The sequence below is a fragment of the Nannobrachium achirus genome (assembly GCF_963921795.1).
Source record: "Nannobrachium achirus genome assembly, chromosome: 20".
In the NCBI taxonomy this organism is placed as follows: domain Eukaryota; kingdom Metazoa; phylum Chordata; class Actinopteri; order Myctophiformes; family Myctophidae; genus Nannobrachium; species Nannobrachium achirus.
In genome coordinates, this window is record NC_137827.1 from 30,890,220 (window position 1) to 30,901,795 (window position 11,576).

The 11,576-nt window shown below is 42.7% G+C and overlaps 1 protein-coding gene across 1 annotated transcript; it reads right to left on the bottom strand.

Moving 5' to 3' along the window:
• Positions 1–450: 450 nt before the first annotated feature.
• On the bottom strand, positions 451–7,754 carry tspeara (thrombospondin-type laminin G domain and EAR repeats a; the record flags this gene model as incomplete). Its single annotated transcript, XM_080750977.1, has 13 exons — positions 451–604; positions 977–1,078; positions 1,352–1,530; positions 2,873–3,105; positions 3,241–3,436; positions 3,885–4,046; positions 4,311–4,381; positions 4,583–4,714; positions 5,019–5,175; positions 5,540–5,630; positions 6,118–6,482; positions 6,571–6,794; positions 7,670–7,754. The coding sequence occupies 13 exons, from the start codon at positions 7,752–7,754 to the stop codon at positions 451–453; spliced, it is 2,151 nt and encodes a 716-aa protein (XP_080607103.1).
• Between the last annotated feature and the right edge of the window lie 3,822 nt (positions 7,755–11,576).

Consider the following 11,576-nt stretch of genomic DNA (forward strand, 5'->3'; position numbering starts at 1 on the left):
TTTGTCATTCAGAAACAAATATGGAGATAAGAATGAATATAAAAATCTTATAGATATTATGTTAATAACACACATATAACAGATTCTTGCAACATCAAATATAGCATAGCCTACTCTTTTGAACTGAGGTACAATAGTTGATAGCCTAGAATATAAACAAAGACACACTGTAAAATGACTGTTAATTTAAATCTGAGAGTGTACAAATGTAACCAATGGGCACGCTCTCTTGCGCCCTCATGCACGCACGCATGCGCACGCACGCACACACACACACACACACACACACACACACACACACACAAAATTACACACACACACACACACACACACACACACACACACACACACACCCACCCACCCACACACACGCACGAACACACACACACACACACACACACACACACACACACACACACACACACAAAAGCACAAGTACATTATTTTCTTCTAATGAGTTTTTAGTCTGAACACCTTGGAGAGAGCTGCTTTGGCACTAGAGTAAATCAAGTAAGATTCCCCTTCAGAGGTGAAAAACTCCCAGTCGCTACATCCAATAGTTGGGAGCCAGTGAACAGGAACAAATCCTTCGTATCCCTGCCACCTGACAATAGAAGAGAGATGGTTCCCATAAATCAAAGCTATACATGTATTTATTGGCTTTGACCTTGATACCTGGCCTAAATAGAGTGTTGATCTGTTCCTGTTGGTTCTCTCTTATGACGTGAATACTCACATGTTTTAATTAATTAAATTAGTACTTTTAAATTAGTATGTTTTCATGACATGAGTACTACTTCAGAATGAAAATAAATCCACTAGAATGTGGTGGTGAACTCCTGGTCTAAACCAAACATCCCAAAGCTATGCAACATTGCCCCAATGTAGGCCTACGGTACGTGTAACAATAAAGGCTTTCAGTCTACTGTTTCACATTAGGGATAGTTATTTGTTGTTATGTGTATGAGATCGGTACCTGTACAGAATGCTGTTTAAAGAGTAGGATTCTCCATCAAAGGAATTGGCAACAACCAAGAAATGCTCATCCTCCAGGCTGAAGAATTCCCAGTCCACTGCACTAGAGAGATAGATGAGATGAGATGAGATTAGTGTAGGCAGACATGTAAATAATATGCTGTAACTTTTTCAATATATACTAAAGACACTCTGTATACCGTAGTTACTGTAGATAAAGTATTCTCCCAGGATGTATAACATACACGTTACATCTGCCACTGCCAGTGTGTGTGTGTGTGTGTGTGTGTGTGTGTGTGTGTGTGTGTGTGTGTGTGTGTGTGTGTGTGTGTGTGTGTGTGTGTGCACCTGGACTATATGACAGGTGAAATTGTACCTGTAGGTGACAATGTCCTGGAAGCGGACAAACATCTGTCCATTCATATCCAGCTCATAGATGGTGGAGTTGATGGCATATCGACTCGGCCCATTACCATGGAGTCTGTCTCCATTGGCAACGACCAAGAAGACTCTATTGCCAATTTGGAACATCTCCCAGTCCGTGGCACAGAATGTCTATGTGAAGAGAGAGAATATAAAACTAGAAAGATGCAATTGGAAATTGCATGTTGCCGTGAAGCGAGTCACACTTGAAAATGAAATCCGTCATACCATCAGTATTTTCCCCATTCAAGTCAATGGGGAAAAGTTATTCACTAATAAATTAATAGCCATATATGGAGATATTTGAGTCAGTCCTTGTTCCTTTAATGCCCCTTGTCCCTATATATGGAGATCCCTGATGTCGTCAATATTAAGCCCATATCTTGGAATTCCCATTTATGTACTAATGTGTTAGTCCCATGGTCTATGACGTCAGACATCTATGATGTCAGTCATCTCCATATTTGGGAAGATGTAACATTTGAATTAAAGTCAATGGAGAAATGGAGAAGTGTGTGTGGATAGAGGTGTGGTAGAGTAAAAAAACAGTATGAACCTTGTATGACATGCTTGAATGTGCAGCAGCAAGGGGGGGATGTGAGACATTTACAGCATAAAAAGTGCAAAATGAGTTAAACTGTCAGACTACTTCTGCATTTTCAGAAGGTTCACTTTTTAATGATTTCAGGTGATTCATATTCTTATCGCCTCAAGGTGTTCATGCAAGTCTCATATCCAACTATGGAGTTCCCCTGAATGTGGCTTTTCATGTGTCTATCAATGTGTCAGCACACTCACCTCAAATGTGGCTAGAGTCAAATGTGTGATTCACTATCAGTTACAGGTCAAAGCTCTCTATCTCTCAACCAAATAAAAGCTAAACCACATGCTCTATTTTTGGTCTGAAATCTATTGTCGCACCCCCTTCCTCTGCCTTTTTTCTTCGTCTGTCCCTCTCTCTCTCTCTCTGACACACACACACGCGCACACGCACGCGCGCGCATACGCGCACAGACACACACACACACACACACACACACACACACACACACACACACACACACACACACACACACACACACACACACACACACACACACACACACACACACACACACACACACACACACTTTTATCTATCCCCATCTTTTATTCCCTTCCTTCTTCTTGCACAGACAAGCTGGTTGTTCATACTCATCTCTAAGATAAGGATCTTATCAAAGGAAACTGAAGCTCTTGAACACATCAATGGAATGCAAATGATCCAGCAGAACGCAACATTATGGATTAACATTACATCCCACACATACTTCTAAATCTTCTATTATTGTCTATGAATCACAACTCACAACAATCATCTGAAATGTTTGACCTTTTTACTCACCCAATTCGACCCCTACAATTTGGTACACTATCCTATAAGCATAATCAATCACTATATTTATATTTTCTGCCCACGCAGCCCACCACACACCTTGACTGTCTGAAACACTTGGAAGCTTCCATTGACCCACACATAGATGACAGAGTCTACATGAGTGGTCACTCCATCAAAGGCATTCGCAACCACCAGGAAATGGTATGGTCCAACAGTGAAGAATTCCCAGTCATAGGCCCCTGAGGTCTGCAGCATCTGATGAACCTCAAAATACATTGTTCCTCTGTTCCACTTATACACCACGCTATCTATGGTGTGATTACTGTCACCTGAAGGACCAATTTTGGAATAGAGAGTAAAAACCTTAGTGAGGTAATTCAGGAATTTGAGAATTCAATAGTTGTTTGATCATTAATGAATGAATAATTTGCACAAGAGATAGAGAAATATAAAAGTGTTTTTACCTTGTCTGTGATTGGCTACAGCAAGGTAGGCATGTCCGTTGATGTCAAAGGCTTCCCAGTCCCGTGCACAGTGGGTCCGCAGGGTTTGGTATCGCACAAAACGTTTTCTCCTCTTGCTCCACTTGTAAATCACAGAGACCTCTTCTTCACCTTCCTTCTCTGAGCCTCCTCCAGAGTTAGATACCACTAAAAACACCTAGATTAGAATACACAATATACAATATTATATATAACTTGTCTTTTAAATGAGGACCACACTGGAATTACATTTCTGATAAATTTGTAATCCATGCATCACTGTTGGCTGTGCATTTACAGTATTATGAGTATTATCAGTTGTGGAGGAAAGGGTTTACAGCTCGGTGAACTGATTGCATCACTGCTTTTTGCAGATTATGTGGTATGATCACCAGCTCTCACTGTATCGGTTTGTGTGAAGAGGCTGGGATGAGGATCAGCATCTCTAGATCTGCGGCCATGGTTTTCAGTAGGAAACCGGTTGATTGACAACTACGGGTAGGGAGTTCGTACATTATGCTTTATGCTTTATGCTTGGCGCAATAACTGGCTGTGCCACCAGGCACCCAAAGCATCATGCCACTTTCATTATCCCATTTCTGTTTTAACACCGATTTCTGTCATACCTTCTTGCCCATGCGGAAGTGTCTCCAAGCCAGGGCTCCATAGGTGCTGATATTCTGGTACAGCTGGAAGCCTGTGTGGCTCCATACATAGATGGCAGAGCCAGTGGCCGGGGAACGGTGAGCCATGGCAGCCATCAGACCCACACCAGGTACCTGGAACACCTGAACATGGGATGGGAACAAGCTTGTGATGGCTCTTACAATTCATAAGCTTGTCCATGACATGACCTGTAAGTACATTTCTGGTTTTGGACTTGAAAACAGGCACCCATTTTGATAGAAACAATATACCAAGGGCACCTTCGTTATACTTTTTGGGACTTCCAAGCACTCCATACCCTTTCTTTTTTTCTGAGGATAATATAGCTCTGGATAAGAACATCTGCTAAATGCCTAAAATGAATTGTAATTTCATTGTTGATATACCTCAACATCATTCGTCTCTGAACTGGTGGTAAGGACCTGATGCTCCAAGACATAGTCCAGCCGCTTATGTTCTGATTGGGGAGATTGAGTAAAGAAGTATATTGTAATGTTAGACAAGAAAATAGTTTATGCAAATTAGCTGGTAAATCTTTTAGCAAACAATGGAGACACCCTGTTGCTCATACATAAACTTTGCAGGCAAATAATTGTCATTTTGAATAGTGTGGATGAGTGGGTGGTTGGTGGATCACTGATCTCAATTTGGTTCTCACCTTCCAGCATAGGGATCCAGGATGTACCATCACATAGGTAAAGGCCTTTTCTGACAGGGTTGAACCACAACTTGCCTTGTAGTGTATCTGTGCACAAACGATCCAACCCCACTGATATTTGGACTTCAGCCTCTGACATCATGATAGATAGAGAGATAGATAAATATACAGACAGACAGACAGACAGACAGACAGAAAGACAGACAGACAGACAGACAGACAGACAGACAGACAGACAGACAGACAGACAGACAGACAGACAGACAGACAGACAGACAGACAGACAGACAGACAGACAGGTATGCAGGCATAAAGTCAAGTAGACAGACAAAAAGAAAAAGACGTGGACACAGACGGGCAGAGACATGAGCTTAATGTCTCATGTTTCATTGCATTGAGTTGTATGCCTTTAAAAGTAAGTGTATGTTCAGGTTACCATACGAAGGCAGGTTGATGCCAGACTCCTTCTCAATGACAGGGAGGTCTGAGAGAAGTGGTGGTACTGACAACTCCGTCAGACTGGGATTGGAAGACGGGCACACATGGGGGGTGGCATCACAACCTGGCACCAGCACCAACTGCCGAATTAGACCCTGTAGAGTGATGCAATAGATATTGGTGGACATGTTATATCAGTTATACAAGCTGTTTAACAATTGTTATACGTGTTCTGATTATTATTATTATACAGACACTGCAGATGCTACAAACTGAATGTGTGTGTGTGTGTGTACAGTATGTGTGTGTGTGTGTGTGTGTGTGTGTGTGTGTGTGTGTGTGTGTGTGTGTGTGTGTGTGTGTGTGACTGTGTGTGTGTGTGTGTGTGTGTGTGTGTGTGTGTGTGTGTGTGTGTGTGTGTGTGTGTGTGTGTGTGTGTGTGTGTGTGTGTGTGTGTGTGTGTGTGTGTGTGTGTGTCCGTACACCCGCAAGCGTGTGTGTGCGTGCGTGCATTCTTACTGAAAAAAGGCCTTTCCATCTCCCTCGGCTGCCGATGTGGAACGATGCTCTCTGAATGCTCAGGTCAGAGGGGAAGGTCCTAGAAGGTGCCCTGTCCACCAAGCATATCATTAGGCTACTTCAACATTGTTTAAGGGAGTGCCTGCTCTTTCAAATCAGTCAATAGCCTCAGTAATGACTACACAGCTTCCACCACTGTTCTGTTTGTACATATGAGAGGCTAAGAAGAGTGTTATTACAGTATATTGATTACACAGTGCAAGGGCAATACCTTCCAAAAGCCAGAGGGTGTTTCTACCATACCACCAACACCATCTATCAAATACTGTCAAGCCAAAAATTACGAGCCTATAGGCTATAAGGCATTTTGGATCTGTGCCATCACCCTGCGATGAAAGATCCACTAACCCTAAAGGGAAAGGTTGAAGATGGTACAGCAGGTCTAAGATAGTATGTTTTTGAAAGAGGTATGAAACGAAAAGCCGGGAGAAATCAATACTGAGAGACAACATGGAAGGAGGGAGGTATGATAAAACGGGACACGGTTAAATAAACAGCAGTAAGAGCAAGGAACTCACATTTCCAGCGGTGAGTTGCAGTCCACTGTGAGCCTGGCATGGCCGTCCGCAATGGCGAGGACCAGCGTGTGCCAGTGGTTATCGGCCAATCGCAGGCCTCGAAATACCCACCGCTCTATGACCCCTGTGTGATCTTTAAAGAGAATGTGCAAGCGGTTTTTCGAGAACCTCAGCCCCAGGAGGAGCCGTCCCCTATCCTTATCCTTCTCCCCCTGCCTTGCATCCTTTTTCTCTCCATTCCAGTCTCCTTCATTTTTTGACTCCTTCTCTTTGTTCCTGTTCCATTGCTCCTCTTGATCGTTGGCCTCCGCAGTTCTGTTCTCCTCTGCTTTTTGTTCCACCACAGAAAAGATGTATTCGTTTCTCTGCGAGACACAAGACATTAGATGATAGGACAATAGAGGCCTTAAAACCATTGGAATAACTGAAAAGTTTGATGCAATTTATCCTTACATTGGACGCAATGCGAGTGACCTTCAGGGTCACTACAATAGAGAACTCTTGGGGGAAGAGATCACAGTTGACTAGGAGTTGAGAGGAGGGGAAGCTCAGGAAAGTGTGCGGGCGAGAGAAATGTATCCCCCTCACCCCTCCGACCTGCATCACATGCACCCCTGGCACGGGTTTGGAGGTGTTCCTCGGGAGGACATGGGACAAAAGGTCCAGTGGGAGAAGATCTGGAAGGCCATTAATCAAGAGGTCAGAAAGATGGATGTTTTATTTTACAACTCAATCCATTCCATAGTAAATGAATACATCCACACAGTACTGCTGCAGTACATGGAAATTGCAACTACAAGTAAATAACCGAGTTAGAATAAGCACATCCTTTAGTGCCGGACTGTCCTGGTATGTGAGAAATAGCCCTGGGTGGTGGCGGGGCTGCTACTGTATAAGGAGTTGATTGGGGTTATTAAGGAGGCCTCCTATTTGTAACAAGGAAGCAATAGTGCAGATTCAGAAACTCTTAGATACTGCAGATAAAAAGTGATCATTAGATACTTCTAACCATGTTGGTATTATTTTCATAGATATTTTTTGTTGAATTCTACAGTATGTCTGTTAGGCTGATTTTGAACAACTGTTGCACATACAGTACACCTGCATACACCCACACATACAGTAGTATAATGTAAACACAGTCATGTAATTGACGTTATCCAAAGGAATGTTAGCCCTAGGGCTTTCCAAGGTTCTAAGATGAAACCACAAACCATTCATTAAACAATCATTAACCCGACATGAGCGACCTTAAAATGAGCACAACTACTGAAATGACAGGATGAGGTTTGGTGGATAAAGGTGTGTGTGTGTGTGTGTGTGTGTGTGTGTGTGTGTGTGTGTGTGTGTGTGTGTGTGTGTGTGTGTGTGTGTGTGTGTGTGTGTGTGTGTGTGTGTGTGTGTGTGTGTGACAGACAGAGACAGACAAAAAGAGTGAGAAATACAATAGAATAGAATAGAATAGAATAGAATAGAATACACAGCAATTCTGTTGTCCTGACTGTTCATACAGTCGGGATTTCCCAGTGTAATAGTAATAATAGAGTTGTACCTGTACAGTGTCTCCATGTCTCTCCGGCCGTGTCTGTGAGCCTTGACCCCAGGAGAAGAAGCAGCACCAACGTCACCGATGACATCACAGCCAATCACAAACTGCCTTTTTGATGCAGATGCCAACTAGCCCTCATGCCTCCATATCAAGGTGATCTCTCTGTTTCTGTCAATCAATCACACTCTCTCGCTCTCTCTGAGTCTTTAGGAAAAATACACAGTAGAGGTATCCTTGGACCAGAGTATCCCCATAAGTAGCTTCCGATTCAACAAATCCAGAAAAGAAACTCCAGACAAGTAACTCACCAAAGCGTCAAACTTCAAACTTGAATTATTTTTCACCTAATGCAGACAGATACTCAGATAGCGGTCAAGGCAGACAGGCAAAGTCCCAGATCATCTGTGCTTAGAGAGGAATCCATTTGTCTGTGTGAAGAATCCCCCGTACACACACCCCCTTTTAAATACCGGAGCCATGCAAATCACTAAAGTGGCCTGTCAATCATCCCTCCCACCAGTCCTGCCAGAGGGAATGAAGAGCAGCTCTACGGTGTGTGTGTGTGTGTGTGTGTGTGTGTGTGTGTGTGTGTGTGTGTGTGTGTGTGTGTGTGTGCGTGCGTGCGTGCGTGCGTGCGTGCGTGCGTGCGTGCGTGCGTGCGTGCATCCAACTGACACATATTTATGTATGACACTATTAACAAAAGTAATTGTGGGAAACAATACAATCAAAATGGATTGTTTTCCTATTCCCAATTCAGTAATTCTGTCAATTTTACATGGGCAATGCACTATGTAGTGCCTGTCGCTGCTACAAGTTGGCCTGGGGAGCTAGGGTGTAGACAACAAATGGTCAATTCTATACTCTCTACAACTTTAACCAACTGACTTCTACTTTGGCTTTTAGCCTTCTGTTTCAAATTCAATATGTTCATCCAATGAGAAAGAACATAAAACACTAACATGACAGCACATTAGACATGACATGTAATAATTAATCACACAACATCTAGTAATCATTATACTAATATAGTTGCCAATTACAGTCCTCAAATAAAGTTATATAAAGTCAATTTATTATTACCTATCTCCACTTTCATACAATGCCTCACTGAAGCATGTCCAGTTACTCCAACACTTATTTTGTATTATATAACATTTGACCACTCGTTCTCTATGGAGCCAAGGGCAAATTGTGTCTAGAAATAAAGAAAATAAAGTCTCTGTGAGGACATCACAATTTAAACATAATAAGGTAATACTTTGAGTACTGTTATCAATCCATGCATGCATGATTGACAACTAGCAGCATAACGCATAACCGATGATTTCTCCTTGTTGTTACACTACTTAATACTTACATCTACCCAAAAGTAAATGTTGTAATGCAGGAATGGTATCCATCAGATAGGAGCAGGTTTGTCGAAGCTCTGGCTGAGGTGAGGAGCTTATTCGAGGCAGGTGTGGAGAATCCAGATGACTAGGCAAGTAGGCAGGACAAGAACACACGCACGCACGCACGCACGCACGCACGCACGACACACACACACACACACACACACACACACACACACACACACACACACACACAGGACACACACACACACACACACACACACACACACACACACACACACACAGGACACAGATGGAGAGGGAATCGGCAAGGCTGTGACCATCACATGAAAGGTATTTAAGATGTGAAATAATAATACCTGCTTGCACTGGAATATGTCATTAAATATGAAAACTACTCCACCTCCTTTCTTATCAACTACGACAAGGTCCATAAAGTTGAAATTATGGGGTGAAAAGACTGCTGCACTGCAAGAAAAAAAAGTTAAATCAAATATATAATTAGTAATGAGATCGTAAATTAAAAGTGATTTGTTTGCTAAAGATCTGACATTAAGTACATCTAGTTTTAAAAGAAAAATTGCTGCTGACAGGGACAGTATATAGTAGATAGTAATCATCATGATAACATGATATCCTATGCCATAGTTGCAACCGTAGTATGAAAGCTGGCCTCCAGATCCTGTCTGTCACTCTTCTGACATCACAATATAGCTGACCTGTTCTTAAATCACCTCATCCCAGCTCAGCAGAAGGATATAGCTGACCTGTTCTGATGTTGCAAATGAATTACGTCCTTGTCCCTTTCATGCCCATATATGGAGATCCTTGATGACATCAATATCATCCCAGCTCAGCAGAAAGATATAGCTGACCTGTTCTGACATCACAATGATGTTGCAAATGAATTCAGTCCATGTCCCTTTTATGCCCATGTATGGAGGGTTAGGGTTAGGGTTACTGATGTCATCATTAAGCCCATGTGTGTGTCACAGTGTGTGACACCTCATCCCAGCTCATCCATGGGAAAATACATATTTTGTCCAACTTAAACAACTAACACCAGTAAGACTCCCTAATCGGGAGATAAGTTGGTCGCTTATCTCCACAAATAGGCCAAAAGTTTGTTTTACCAATTATTACACTCTATGTGAACATTTACATCAACAAATCCCAAGTACTATGCAGAACGACCCATTTCAAGTTTTTAATGTACAACAATATTTAGAAAATAGGTCTACAAGCTGACAGTCCTCGTCCCTTATATTCCCATAGGTTATATGGAGATCTCAGTGTTTGTCAGTCCTTGTTCATTTATGCCCATATATGGACATCTCTATATCTACTGTAACAGTCCTTGTCCCTTTATGCCCATATATGGAGATCTCTTAACTGTAAGTCCTTGTCCCTTTTATGCCCATATATGGATATTCCTGATGTCATCAGTATATGAACATATATGGGCTTTCTGATATGCCCATATATGGAGATCTCTTAACTGTAAGCCCTTGTCCCTTTTATGCCCATATATGGATATCCCTGATGTCATCCGTATATGCCCATATATGGGCTTTCTAATATGCCCATATATGGAGATCTCTGTATCTCCATATATGGGTATAAAAGGATACTTCAGGTCTGACATCAGGTTTGTTTATATTGGGTTGCTAGGTTTGACATCACAAACTCTATGGGCCATCTGACCTAGAAATCTATATTTGGGCATAGATGACTCATCGTGACCTCATCACACGTCGACCGCACGTGTGACGTGCGGTCGACCGCACGTGTGACCGACGGACGGCCGGTGGAGGTTTTCATACCAGTAAGACTCCCTAATCGGGAGATAAGCGACCGTTGGTCGCTTATCTCCACAAATATCACAACCTCCACCTCTCACGTCATACGGGTAGCCATAGTTACACCTGGAATGTTGAATCTCCATATATGGAGATAACCTACGCATCACACAAAGTCTGACCTCACCAGCCCATACTTGGGCATGGACGACTTATATCTCCATATACGGAGATGGCCATATATGGAGATACGATGACATCACAGAGTCCACAGCTGATGATGTGGCGTGATGTCATACAATACACAAACAAGCCCTATATAAAGGGGCAATTCTCACCAGGGAAGAGAGCATTGCCTGGAATGTTGAATCTCCATATATGGAGATAACCTACGCATCACACAAAGTCTGACCTCACCAGCCCATACTTGGGCATGGACGACTTATATCTCCATATACGGAGATGGCCATATATGGAGATACGATGACATCACAGAGTCCACAGCTGATGATGTGGCGTGATGTCATACAATAAACAAACAAGCCCTATATACTGATGCGATACGATGACATCACAGAGTCCACAGCTGATGATGTGGCGTGATGTCATACAATAAACAAACAAGCCCTATATACTGATGCAGAGATATGAGCAGGGCAAAGGTGTGACGTGTGACCGACGGATGGCCGGTGGAGGTTTTCATAGTAAACTGCTCCCTGACGGTCGCAACTAAACTGCGACCTTACGGTCGCAACA